Source organism: Miniopterus schreibersii (assembly GCF_964146895.1).
Source record: "Miniopterus schreibersii genome assembly, chromosome: X".
Taxonomy (NCBI): domain Eukaryota; kingdom Metazoa; phylum Chordata; class Mammalia; order Chiroptera; family Miniopteridae; genus Miniopterus; species Miniopterus schreibersii.
In genome coordinates, this window is record NC_138104.1 from 25,688,502 (window position 1) to 25,702,603 (window position 14,102).

General features: G+C 39.6%; 1 protein-coding gene across 4 annotated transcripts in view; it reads left to right on the plus strand.

Moving 5' to 3' along the window:
- Positions 1-13,508, plus strand: part of MORC4 (MORC family CW-type zinc finger 4) — a 61,217-nt gene extending 47,709 nt beyond the window's left edge. For 3 of the 4 annotated variants that reach the window (XM_081124989.1, XM_081124987.1, XM_081124990.1), the window contains 3 exons: positions 10,963-11,656; positions 11,945-12,228; positions 12,545-13,508. In XM_081124989.1, the coding sequence (XP_080981115.1) occupies positions 10,963-11,656; positions 11,945-12,228; positions 12,545-12,698 (1,132 nt within the window). In that variant the 3' untranslated portion in view covers positions 12,699-13,508. The remainder of the gene's footprint in view (positions 1-10,962; positions 11,657-11,944; positions 12,229-12,544) is intronic. The other variant, XM_081124988.1, reaches the window with a different exon arrangement.
- Positions 13,509-14,102: the final 594 nt, after the last annotated feature.

Genomic DNA, 14,102 nt, shown 5'->3' on the forward strand with positions numbered 1-14,102 from the left:
ATTATACCAGCCTTGCATTCTCAGAATAAATCCCACTTGGTCATGGTGTATGATCTTTTTAATGTATTGCTGGATCCGGTTTGCTAGTGTTTTGTTGAGGATTTTAGTTTCTGTGTTCATCAGCGATATTGGCCTGTAATTCTTTCTGTGTAGTGTCTTTATCTGGTTTTGGGATTACGATGATGCTAGCTTCAAAAGTAGAGCTTGGGAGTTTTCCCTCCTCTTGAATTTTCTGTAATAGTTTGAGGAGGATAAATGTTAATTCTTCTTTAAATGTTTGGTAAAACTTTCCTGTAAATCCATCTGTTCCAGGACTTTCGTTTGCTGGAAGTTTTTTGATTACTGCTTCAATTTCATTAGTTGTTATCAGTTTATTCAGGTTATCTAATTCTTCCTGATTCAGCTTTGGAAGATTGTATGCTTCTAGTAATTTATCCATTTGGCCCAGGTTGTACCGTTTGTTGGCATATAGTTGCTAATAGTATTTTCTTACAATCCTTTGTATTTCTGTTGGGTCAGTTATATCTCCTCTTTCATTTCTGATTTTATTTATTTGGGTCCTCTTTCTTTGTTCCTTGGTGGGACTGGCTAAAGGTTCATCAATCTTGTTTATCTTCTCAAAGAACCAGCTCTTGGTTTTGTTAATCTTTTGTGTTGTTTTTTTAGTCTCTATGTCATTAATTTCTACTCTGATCTTTATTATTTCCTTACTTCTACTTCCTCGGGGCTTTTATTGCTGTTCTATTTCTAATTCTTTTAGTTATTGTGTTAGATGGTTTATTAGAGCTTTTTCTTGTTTCTTGAAGTATGCCTGTAATACTATAAACTTTTCTCTCAGGACTGCTTTTGCTGTGTCCCATAGATATGGCGTTGTTGTCTGGTCATCTTCCTTTTTTTCCAGGAAGTGTTTTATTTCATCCTTGATCTCATTGGTAACCCATTCATTGTTTAATAACATGCTATTTAGCCTCCATGTGTTTAAATATTTTTTAGGTTTTTTTAATAGTAGTTGACTTCTAGTTTCATGCCATTGTGATCTGAGAAGATGCTAGATATGATTTCAATCTTCCTGAACTTGTAAAGACTTACTTGTGGTCTATTTTTGAGAATGTTCCATGTGCACTTGAGAAGAATGTGATTCTGCTGCTTTGGGATGAAATGTTCTGTAAATGTCAATTAAATCCACTAGATCTAGTGTGTCATTTAAGGTCTGTGCTTCCCTGTTGATTTTTTGTCTTGATGATCTGTCCAGTGATTACAGTGGGGTGTTAAAGTCCCCTACTATGATTGTGTTGCTGTCGATCTCCCCCTTAAAATCCACCAAAATTTTTTTAAAAAATATATTTAGGTGCTCCTATATTGGGTGCATATATATTTATAAGGGTTATTTCCTCTTGTTGGATTGATCCCTTGACTATTATGTAGTGACCTTCTTTGCCTCTTGTTATAGTCTTTATTTTCATGTCTATTTTGTCAGAAATAAGTATTTCTACTCCAGCTGTTTTTTCATTTCCAGTTGTATGGAATGTTTTTTCAATCCCTTCACATTCATCCTGTGTGAATCTTTTGCTCTCAGTTGGGTCTCTTGTAGACAGCATATATATGGGTCCTCTTTTCCATTCAGCTACCCTATGTCTTTTGATTGGAGCCTTACATTTAAGGTTATTATTTATATATACTAATTTAATACCATTTTTCCCTTTCTGTTGACGTACCTTTCTCTCAATAATCCTTTTAGCATTTCTTGCAATGCTGGTTTGGTGGAACTGAACTCCTTTAGCCTTCTTTTGTCTGGGAAACTCCTTATTTTATCTTCAATTTTAAATAATTGCTTTGCTGGATAAAGCAGTCTTGGTCAAAGTTTCTTACTTTTCATTGCTTTGAGAAACTCATGTTAATCCCTTCTGGCCTGAAGTGTTTCTGTTGAGAAATATACTGTCAGCCTTATGGGGGTTCCCTTGTAGGTCACGGCCTGTCTCTTTCTTGCAGCCCTTAATATTCTCTCTTTGTCCTTACCATTTGCCATTTTAATTATGACGTGCCTTGAAGTGGGTCTCTTTCGGTTCCTCTTGTTTGGAACCCTCTGTGCTTCCTGAACTTGTGTGACTTTCTCTCTCATCAGCTTAGGAAAGTTTTCTATCATTATTTCCTCCACCAAGTTGTCTATCCCTTGCTGACTTTCCTCCCCCTCTGACACCCCTGTTATGCAAATGTTTCACTTCCTGTTCTCCCAAAATTCCCTTAAACTGTCCTCATGCTTTTTAAGTGTTTTTTCTTTCTGTTGCTCTGATTGAGTGTTTTTTTTCTAACTTATCTTCTAATTCACTTATTCTGTCCTCTGCTTCATTGAGCCTGCTTTTAATTTCTTCCAGTGTATTCTTGATATCAGGTATAGTATTCTTCATTTCTGCCTGGTTCTTACTTATCATATCTAGTTGTTTTTTCATGCTTTCAGGAAGTTCCTGGACCTTCCCATTACATGTCTTGTGATTCTCATTAATTTCCTTGAGCATCTTTATAACCATTACTCTGAACTCTATTTCTGATAACTTGCTTAATTCCATCTCATCAAGGTCTTTTCCTGGTGATTTTTTCTTTTCTTTAGTTTGGGGATTGTTTCTTTGTCTCCCCATTTTAGTGACTCTTAGTGTTTGTATCTATATATTAGACATATTTGCTCTCTCCCAGTCTTGTGGGGTGGTATTTTATAGTGTATGTCAAGTGGGACCCAAAGGTTTGTTTTCCTTATACTTCTGAGCTATGTGTTCTAAGTGTGTCTCTTTTGTGGGTCTCCTTTTGGGAGTTCTTTGGGGTCTCCTGTTGTGATTGAGTCTATATTGTTGTTGACTCATTCTTGGGAGGATGCCCCTCTCCAGTTGGCTAACTGTGAGGCTCAACCACAACCACGATGTGTGAGCTGTCGTACAGGTGCTGACAGGTCAAAACAGAACACAACCAAACTACCAGGAAACAAACAGTAACTTACAAAATATCCTAACAATCACAATGAAAACAACCCAAGAGAAAGTAGAACTGGGAGAGCAAAGCGAGAACACAAATGCTAATGCAAAAAAGGAGAGAGCGAACAAGAGAAAGAAAAGGATATTATTGCTAATGGTAAAAAATAAATAAATTTAATAATAAGATAAAGTAAAAACTAAAAATAAAGAAGCTACTGGTTGATAAAATGGGCAGAGAAAAGATTCTGAAAGGAAAGAAGGGCTAGCAAAATAATAAAGGTAGAGAGTAGGAATAGGAAAGTGGTTGAAAAATAAAAAATAAAAATAAACTAAAGAGACAAACCCAAACAAACAAACAAAAATACAGGAAGACAGAGAACAAAACGGGGGGGAAAGAAAAGAAGAAAAAAAAAAAGAAATTTATGCCAATGGAACAAGAAGAGAGAGAGGTAAAGCAAGGGCAAGGAAGGAAGCCAATAAGAGATATGTAGGAAACAATAGAGAAAAGCAGTAAACTTATTGGTTATAATGATAATATCCCAGCAATAAAACCAAGAATATCAAGAAAATCTTGGTAATAGAACAAAAAACAAAACAAAATAAAGCAAAAAAAAAAAAAAAAAAGCAAAGCAAGATAAAACAATTTTTTTAAAAAAAGTAATTAAAAATTTAAAAGGAAAAGTTTTTTCCTCTTTCCTCTTTTCCCTCTTTTTTCTAAAAAAAAAAAAGCCGGGCAGGGTGTGGCTCAGCGGTTGAGTGTCGACCTAGGATCCAGGCAATCGGGGTTCGATTCCCGGTCAGGGCACATGCCTGGGTTGCGGGCTCGATCAGTGACTCTCTCATCATTGATGTTTCTGTCTCTCTCTCTCCCTCTCCTTTCCTCTCTCTGAAATTAATAAAGATATATTTTTTAAAAATCTTTAAGAAAAAAAAAAAGTCAATCAGGTGAGTTTTGTCTGGGCAGCTTATGTTGTCTGAGCCTCAGTGTTTTGTATGCCGATTTCAGGTCTCCTGGGAGGCACTTGTGTGTCAGCCAATGTCAGGAGCTGTCTAAGTTTGGCTCTGGTTTCCTCAGGTAGTGGCTGGTCTGAGGCTCTCTATGGACCACCTCCCCCTTTCAGCTATTGTGCCTCCCCCTTGTGGTTGCCTGGTTTTACACCAGAGTCTTCTGAAGAGAGTCTTTAGGGTGCAGGGTGGCTAGTGTAGCTTGGGGTATTGCTCCCCTTACTTAGAGGTTTCACTGTCAAGCACTCACTGTGGGGAAGTTAGTCTCTGCTTCAAAGCCAACTCCTCAGTCTCTACCCTATCCTACAATTCTAGTTCCCCATACAGTAGACTGCTGCAGGTTCAGATTGAGTTCAGTCTGTTGCCTTTTCTGTATAGGCAGTTTCAGCAGCCCCGGCTCAGTGGGTTTGATTAAAAAAAGACTCCTGTGAGCAAGTTGCCTACCCAGCCCCCAGAAGGGGTTTTAAGCTTTTCCTCCAGTTCCCAAACAATAGTCCCTGATAGTCTTACTCTTGTTTTGTCGCCCTATGAGCTGTTCTCCCCCCCCCTCAGGACTGTGCCCTGCTGGGTGATATTTAGGGCTTCAGTGAGCTGAACCAGCCCCTTTCCTGTTGGGGGTGGTGCTCTTAGCCTGCGGTAGAGGTAGACGTGCTCCATCTCTACTTTCCCAGATCTGGTTGGCTGATCTCACAGTGTGCTCAGTTCAAACTCCATAATGCAGGTACAAATCCCAGCTTTCGCTGGTCTGTCTCCTCAATGCAAGCCAGGAAGGTGGATGCCCATTGAGCAATCAAAAACGTACAATGCAACTAACAGGCAGAGAACCCGCCCTTTGAAGTCCCAGTGACCCCATACTTTGGAACCAAGCATGAGGGGTTACAAAGTGAGCCCCACTTAGGTCTCCTGCACAGCTGATCTCAGCAAAGCTGTGGCAGCTCCTTGGGCACTATCCCAACTCCCCTCAGAGCAGGTCAAGAATCTCCAATCCGCCCCACCAGCAGCTTTGGTGGCTGGAGTCCCGATCCTCCCTGTCGCTGCTTGATCCTCTTGCTGGTGGTGGGAGTGCTCTCTTCTCCTTCCCTGCGCCACACAGTTCAAATGCTTTTTGGGGTTCTACACAGTGCCTTACAGGAAAGCAGAGGGTCCCTGTAGGTCCCTGCTGAGTGCAGTCCTCTGGCCCCTTTCTATTTGTAAGCCACAGCCTTTCCTGTGGTCAGCACCTGGGGTGAAATTCTCCTGTCCCAGCTGCTGCCATTAGGTGCCTTGTTTCACTGGGAAGGTGTGGTCCCCTTCTTGCAGGCACACTATTCCCATCTCCCTCTGCCCACCATGCACTGGCTCTCCTTCCTTTCTCCTCTGCACCGGGTTTGAGATCCCAGGTTTTTGGATGCCAGTCCACACTCCCAAGGGGAGGGAGCTTTGCAGCCTCTAAACCTTCGGCCTCGCAGCCGAGCACTGGCTTCAGGGAGGACTTCCCCTTTCTATACCCCCCCTCTCTTACTAGACTCCATGGTGTTTCTTCAGTGCTCCTTACTCGAAATATGTCCACCCAGGTATATTTCTCTTGTTTTTCCAAGCTGACTATGCAGTATTTTAGCCCTAAATCCAGTCCATGGCTAGAAGCAAGGGCGCTCTGCTTCTTGTCAGGGTGCCGCCATCTTCCCTCCTACTGCTGTGTGTTTTTGAAGCAAGATATTACCTCTCTACCTCAGTCTCCTTGAGATGGTCATGTATCAGAATTGCCACTGGAGTATTAAGATGTCATTGCTCTTAAAGGCTATACTTTCCCTGATGTGACCAGTTTCTATTTTTTGTCAGTGTTTCTTTCATTCCTCTCTATTGACTTTTGGTAACCTGAAGGAGGTTGCAAATGCTAACCTATGTATGTGTATTTTATGCATGTAGTATGTCAGTACATCCATTAGGTGGCACACTTTATCAGTCTTTATTGAGATTTTTGTATGAGTCTGAAGCTGCTGTTCCCAGAGTTGGGTTTTGGCTATAGAGGACAGGTAAAGTACTTTGATTCTTCATGTGTAGTTTTAATTTGAGAATAATATTATTTCAAGGGAAAGATACATGATAATTGATGGTGTTACTGATGTCATATGTTTTATGTAAGGTCAGTAAATGATGACTATGTCATTTCAAGCTATATGTATAGGAGGATTCAGATTGATTGGAAGGAGTCTGCCTTTTTATAAAGGAAAATGAAGGTGTTCAAGAGTTCAGTGAAATATACAAGATTTTCTGATAAAATGATGTTAATGGAATTACCGATTTAGTCAAGAGTTACAAAGGTCTCCTTTGTAATTATCAAAACCTTAAGGTAATGAGGATCGTTAGTTCAGGTAGTACAACTCTCTAACTCTAGATAAAACAAAGCCTTCACTATAAAAGAAAGTTTTAAAAATTCCTAGTTGGGTAAGTTATGTGACTTATTAAGACCTCCTGAGTTGTCATCAGAAACAGTTTTATGAGTCTCACAAATCTAACAAGAGCAGGGGAGCACCTGAAATAGAAAATATGTTCAGCCAGTATGAGACAGGCATAACCTTTTAGAGAAAGACAGCTTATTTCTTTTAATAGAAATGAGCCTTTTCTGTTCACTCATTCTACATATATGTGAGTGCTTACTGAATGAAAGACAGTGTTCTAAGGCAGTGCTTGAATCAAAGACGAAGGAGCTTATGGTATCAAAGTTTTATATGTAAGTATTCCCAATACATGCTAGATTTCATGTGGGGTACAGATTGAGGTCCAAAGTAGTCATAAACATAGATACAAAGGAGAGCATTAGTGGCTGTAATTTATTTAGATATTTATAAAGCCTATGAGTAAGTTATATGTCAAAGACAAATTAGTTCATGTTTAAGAAGATAACCAAAAAAAATCCAAATTACATTGTAATGATGGAAGGAGAGACATTCTAGTATGTTTAAAGGAATATTTGAAACAACAAATATGAGGTAGAAATAAAAGAACAATTTTTCTAATGAATAAGTTGATTCAGAGGCCAGTATTAACATTTTAAAATACATTCTTTGTGAGAAACTTCCAGAATGGAGAAATGAGGAGTGTAGTGGGCACTTTCACCAACAAATAACCATTTAACTGGAAAAAGTTATTAAACCAAAACAAAACAGTCATTCTGAGTTCCTGGAAATTGCCCTAGGGGTATACAGAAAATGGAGAAACATTTATTCAGGTAATTTATTAGATCTCAGAAAGAACAAGAGTCTTTGTCATTTACCCTGCTCCCATCCTCCTCCAAGCTGTGTTTTGTGAAAACTACTCTGGGAGTGCAAATCCAGGTGGATGTGGTCAAGAAGTTGGGGTCTCTATCTTCTCCTAGCTCCTAGTCTAGAGCTATGGTTTCACCTGAGAGGGTCAGGCCTCTGACATTTCTCATCTCCCCCAGTTCTGTCTTGCAGAAGCTCTATTCCAGACAGACCCAAGAAGGACTGGGTCTTTCTTCTCCTAGCTAGCTTTCTCTTCCCCTATCCAGCTCTAATTCATGGTGAAAGCACTGCCCTAGGGAAGGCATGATGACAATACTGGACTCCTGTTGCTCCAGCTCCAGCTTGCTTGTAGGACAGAGGTTTATGCCAGAAGAAGGAAACCAAAAACCATCCCAGCACCATTAATAAAAAAAGTTTCACTCTCCAAGAGTGAAACCACCTCTTCCTTAGGGAGAAAGACAGGCCTTAAATATAAAGAGCTCCTTAACTCTACCTGAAAGAACTGACTTTATGTGGAACAAATCATGGAGAATTCCATTTTTAAGGGCATTGTCAAAAATAAAGGAAATCATGGTGGAGAACAATTGAGATGGTACTCATAGCTCTACAATACAAGTTACAACAAGCAAAATAGCTGAGCAATCAGATGTTTTTTAACAGAGAGAACCAAGGAAAAAAGATAGTCAGGAAGAGCTTTCTTGGGGGTCACAGTCAATCCTGGGTTAAGAAGGCTATGCATAAGCACAAGGCTACACTATCTTAGGAGCAATCAGACCAGGACATAAAATGGACTTGAAAGCAGTCCCCAAGCCTCACACTGATCAAACAATAAAGAGCAGAAGCCTCAATGACACTAAGGCCTTAAGCACAACCTCTAACCAACCACTGACTGAACAATAAGGTATTCTGACCCAGGGGCAACTCCTAGGAAGCCAGGCTAAAAGTAAAATTACACATACCCTTGGTAGTCTGAAAGACTGTGTGCAAGTTCAAGGCTGTGCCTTCTCAGCAGTGATTGGAGAGGGAAAATTGAAATAACTACTACCTGGATGAATGTGAGGTAGAAACATAAATTTATTTAACTGTGATAGCAGTCTCTAGGACATACATCTAGAGTCTCTAGGACACACATACATCTAGTGGTAAAGGGTGAAAATCTAACTAGCTAACAGAGCTTTGAAAAGAACAACAGAAATTAAGAAAACAGTTTCATTTACAGTAGTTTGAAAAATAAAATATTTAAGAATAAATGTAACAAAAGTGCAAGCAAGATTTTGTGTACTGAAAACTACAAAATATTGTTGAATGAGGTTAATGATGACCTAAATAAATGGAGAGACATTTCATGTTTGTGGATTAGAAGATTTAATGCTGTTAAGATGGCAATACTCCCCAAATTGAGCTACAGATTGAATATAGTCTCTTATCAAAATATCAGCTAGCTTCCCTGCAAACAAGCAATGGAGGAAGGTGACAAAAAGAAGAGAGAAAATGCTAAGAAACTATGTAGTTGGAAAATAATTCCTAGTATGTAAACTCTAAATTAATCTTTACTAAATGAGTGAATACAGGTTTGGAATAAGAATTGATTCTTAGATGGAAGAACCAGAACTTTACTTATAAAACTAATAAGTATTTATAGAACCAATAAGTAAAATTCATTTACTTTTATCTCCACATAATTATTTCTTTTTGATTGGCTCTTATGTGCAAAGTTTTTGTTCCCTCATCCCCATCTAGCACAGTTAGTTAAGTGCCCGTCTCTCAAGGAGCTCATACTTTAGTAGGGAACCTGCGATACACACATACACACATGCATACATGGTAGAAAGTGATACATATATGACAGGGCTAAAGTGCTATAGTAATTCATAAGTACCATTTGAGCTGGACTTAGACATGCTCTAGGAATTCAGAAGTGAGATTTGAGCTGGACTTAGACATGGGAGCAATAAATAAAGATTTCAAATAGGGGAGTGGCATAATTAGAGTAGTGCCTTACTTAGGAAGATTAACTTGGCAGTGGGTGATCTGGGGATGAGAGAAGAGAGACTGGAGGAAGCCACTGCGATAGTCCAGGAGAGGTAATGAGAGCTTGAACTTGAGTATTGATAGTGGTAGAACTATGTAAAAGTACTGAGAGTTTATTGGTGTCTTAACACATATAGGAAACAGGAGAGGGAGCTAGGTTTGAAGGTAAAAATGAAAGGTCAATTTCATAAATACTGAGTGAGATATCAGTGGGACTTCCAGGAAGAAATGTGTAACAGGCAGTTGGAAATTCAGTACTGGAGATCAGGGCTGGGGGAATGACTTGGAAGTTACTGCCCAGAGGTTATATAACCAAGAGGTTGTATGAGATTACCAAAGGAAAAAAATTGTAGGTAGAGAATACAATTAAGGGCAGAACCCTTATACTGGAAAATGAAGAGAAGGCGGAAAATTTGACATTCATTTCCTTTCACAAAACTTTGTTGTTGCTATCTAGTATCATTTACCCTCTCTTTATACTTGGAAACTGATTGTTTTACTATCTTCCTCAGTACCAGAGCTAAATGGACCATCTGTAGTGGCCCTTACACGCATTTAATAATGGATACATTTGTTCTTACATAGCCCCTAAATCCTTTTGCTTTCCCACTAAGGCTGACACAACAAGATCTATTAAGATGGCAGACCAGTTTTAGTTCTGAGTGAACACTAGTTTTGAAGAAAATTCAGGATGTTATAATAAGCTAAGATTTGAGATGTCTTATAGATATTCTCAGAAATTGCAGAGAAATATGAGCAGCCTCAAAATACTATGACTTGCCCAAGAACATGCCTGACTCTTTCTCATTGAAAATTTGAAAGTCAATCTTTACCTTGAAATGTCTTGGTTTTCTGCAGAAGTGGCAGAATAGTTATAAGGATAAAAATGAGGGTCCCATCCTGCCATATGATATAAAATTGCCTATGGATTTCACTGGCACCAATTGTTTTGTTTGTTCCTTCAACCTTTAGTGCATATAGCAGCCAGAAATGGAAGGTGATTGAGGTCACCATCCTGGGAGTGCCTGTTTACCCCAACAGAGGGGATTCTTTTGCTATAGGGGGAAATGACTTGAATTGTTTGTTTCAGTTTCTTTGTTTATGACCAGGGCCCTGTGTTTTAATTAACTTTTACAAGTGAATAATGGGCAATAGCCACAATCCAGTTGGCTGGTAAAGGAATTGTATGGTGTTCGTTACAATATAAAAAAAAAAAAAAATGCATTAGTCTTTGTGCATAAGTCTTTGATACTGGAAGGTTTTTGTGACACTTTAAAATTAACGAGCTTGCTCAGTTCTCCTCCACATATTCCACTAGGCTTTTTATGGCCTTTTTTTTTTCCATTCTCGTATTAGGGGATTTTGTGTGTGTATTTTTTGTTTTCCTTCCTTGACTTGCATTTCTGAAACTTCTAAGTCAGGCTGGTTTTAATCCCTTTTTCAGAATTCTTACCAAGGTCAACCTGGTCCTGTTGTATCCAGATGCTGACTCTTCATACCTTTTGATTTCATATCTCTCTTAAGACCAATTGTTATACCAGCAAACTGCATAAGTGCAGAGGTGGGGGGTTGGAGGTAACCTGCATTCCTAACCTGAAATGAGCTGTGGATAACAACTAGAATCAGTTTTAATATGGGAAATTTGAAGAGGGGCTCTATAGGATAAGGAAATATTTGGCCTATGTTTTGACAGATTAAAATTTCATTTCCTCTCCTTCTTACAGTAAATACAAATGGATCCTGGGTGAGGAACCTGTGGAGAAACGAAGAAGGCTCCAGAATGAGATGACAACACCTCCACTAGATTATTCCATGCCTAACTCTTACAGGAGGGTAGAGGCAGCTGTTGCTTACCCAGAAGGGGAAAACAGCCATGATAAATCCAGTTCTGAGAGAAGCACACCACCATACCTTTCCCCAGAATACCCAGAAGCAAGCAAGAGTACCAGTCAAAGTAGGGAGGTTTCAGTTCTGTATTCAGGGGCCCAAGAACAACATCAGGGGTCCCTGCTCCCTGAAGAATTAGAAGATCAGATGCCAAGATTGGTAGCAGAAGAATCTAACAGAGGCAGCACAAACATAAACAAGGAAGAAGTAAACAAGGGACCTTTTGTAGCTGTTGTTGGTGTTGCAAAAGGTGTTCGAGATTCAGGAGCTCCCATTCAGCTGATCCCTTTTAACCGAGAGGAGCTTGCTGAGAGAAGAAAAGCAATTGAATCCTGGAACCCAGTGCCTTATTCTTCTGTGGCCTCTGCTACAATCCCTGCCGCAGCCACTGGGGAGAAAGGGAGAGGCTATGAGGAGAGTGGAAGTCATAATATGCCAAAGATGAAGAACCAAAGAGAGCTGGAAGAACTGAAAAGAACCACAGAAAAATTGGAACGTGTTCTGGCGGAAAGGAATTTGTTCCAGCAAAAGGTTAGGGCAGCGCCTTACCACTGGGAATAAGAGATCACTGAAACCAAGGGATCAGAGAGTCTGATGAATTCACGTTCTGAGGCCTTTAAATAAAATAGGTCATTGAATTGCTCTGTGGTATGTCTCAGATTCGGTGAACCCTAATGGGTTTCCCTCCTATATTTGGGGATTGAAAAGGTCCATAAGTAGAGGAATATGTACAGAGGAATCACTGAGTGAATATATTAGGGACAACTTTTGTACTCTCGTAGCATGTGGGGTCATTGAATTTCTATTCTTGGACTGCAGGTGGAGGAGCTGGAACAGGAGAGGAATCACTGGCATTCTGAATTCAAGAAAGTCCAACATGAATTGGTGACCTACAGTACCCAGGAAACGGAAGGCTTGTATTGGAGCAAGAAACACATGGGCTATCGCCAAGCTGAATTCCAGATTCTGAAAGCTGAGCTGGAAAGAACCAAAGAGGAAAAGCAAGAACTAAAAGAGAAACTGAAGGAGACAGAGATGCACCTGGAAGTGCTGCAGAAGGCTCAGGTCTCCTACCGGACCCCAGAGGGAGATGACCTAGAAAGGTTAATTACTAGGGTTTAGTTATCAGCTTGTGAGTGCTAATGGGAAGGATCCCTTAGGACCCCAGTTACTGGTCATAGATAAGGGAGGAAGTCTGAATCAATTCATACCAAGGCCACCAAGGATTGAGGAATTACTTCTTAGAGAGCTGCAGCCAGTCTCCCTGTGCTTGGTGGCATTGTGCTTTCTTCTTTCTTTGTAGCTAATGGAAACATAATTGTTGAGAAATGTAGGCCCATTTTTAAGGCGCTTCATTTTGTTCTGTTGGCTAATGACTTCATGTCATCTCTTCTCCTGCCCCCTCACTCCATCATACAGGGCTTTGGCAAAGCTTACGCGGCTGCGTATCCACGTCAGCTATCTCCTTACTTCTGTCCTCCCTCACTTGGAGCTTCGTGAGATCGGGTTTGACTCAGAACAAGTGGATGGGATCCTGTATACGGTGCTGGAGGCAAATCACATACTGGATTGAACACTAGACTATACACTCTATCTCCTCTCCTCTCCTCTCCTCTCCTCTCCTCTCCTCTCCTCTCCTCTCCTCTCCTCTCCTCTCCTCTCCTCTCCTCTCCTCTCCTCTCCTCTCCTCTCCTCTCCTCTCCTCTCCTCTCCTCTTCCTTTCCCTTATCTTCTCTCTCCTTTTCTCCCTCCCTTCCCCACTTCTCTCTCATTCTCTCACCTTTATGCCTTATTTAGAGAATCTTTGAGTAAATCCTTGCTCTTAATCAGTCTTCTTCTTATTCAGTTTGGTGTGAGAAAAGAGGCTAGTTCAATAGTCTTTCAAGAGTTCCAGGAACAGAAAAGCAGTAGTCACCAAACCAAGTGATCTGAAAGCTTTAACTTTCATGACTTAGGTACTTGACCTATTTTATATCCTTTCTGAAATGGTTTGTATTCATTTAGGTTAAATCAGTCAACAAATATTGGGTCCAATGTACTAGGAGTTTTGGAGTAAATTAAGATGTATAACTCATGGATTCAGCCTTCAAAGATCTAACAATCTAGTTGGAAACACAAGAGAAACACCAAGTTAACTAACGTACAAGATAGTAGTACAAGCATGATAGGGAAAGTCTGGAGGAGGAAGTTCAAGGAAGGCATCAGAAATGGGACATAAACTAAGGTTTGTTTAAAGAACAAGCATGATCACACTTAACAACTGTTGTTCTTTAGGTGGTAGGACTATGATTGATAATTTTTTCTTCTTGCTATCTTCCTGCCTTTTTCAAATTTTCTATAATAAATCTGTTATTCTTACATTGGAAAAAATAAATCATTTTTTAAAAGAATGAGTAGGCTTGGATTTAGATATCAAATGAGAGACTTGTGAAACTATAAGTTAATTTTATATTTATAATTTATGTTGTATCTCACATTACCTCTGGAAGAATAGCATGAACAAAGGCACGGAAAAAGCTAGAATGTGAAAAATGTGTTTAGTAGGAATGGTGGGTTAATGTAAAGGGAACTAAGGTTAAATTGTGACCCATCTACCCACCTCCCTCTGTGTTGTTTGCATTTTAATAAGGAATTCTTGGAAAAGAAATCTTCAAGGTCCAAATTAAAAAAATATGTATCATCAATCTGTGGGATTCAGGTAGTGAGGGAGCTATTTTAGAGCAGGGAGATCTATTTGATAGTCCTCAGAATACACCACCTTCCTACTCTTCAGGCTAGTGCTGAAAGAAGGGTAGATCTCATATTATCAGAAATAGTAAAACTTATACTCTTGTAAAAGTAGACATATTGTTTATTCCTTGCTTTATTGTATTTATATAGTACATGCTCTCCAAAGAGTTCAAGGTACTCTTCAAAAGATGTTGAACATTGAACACATAAAAAACATAGCAACAGTGAAAACTATAAAGGAGAAATA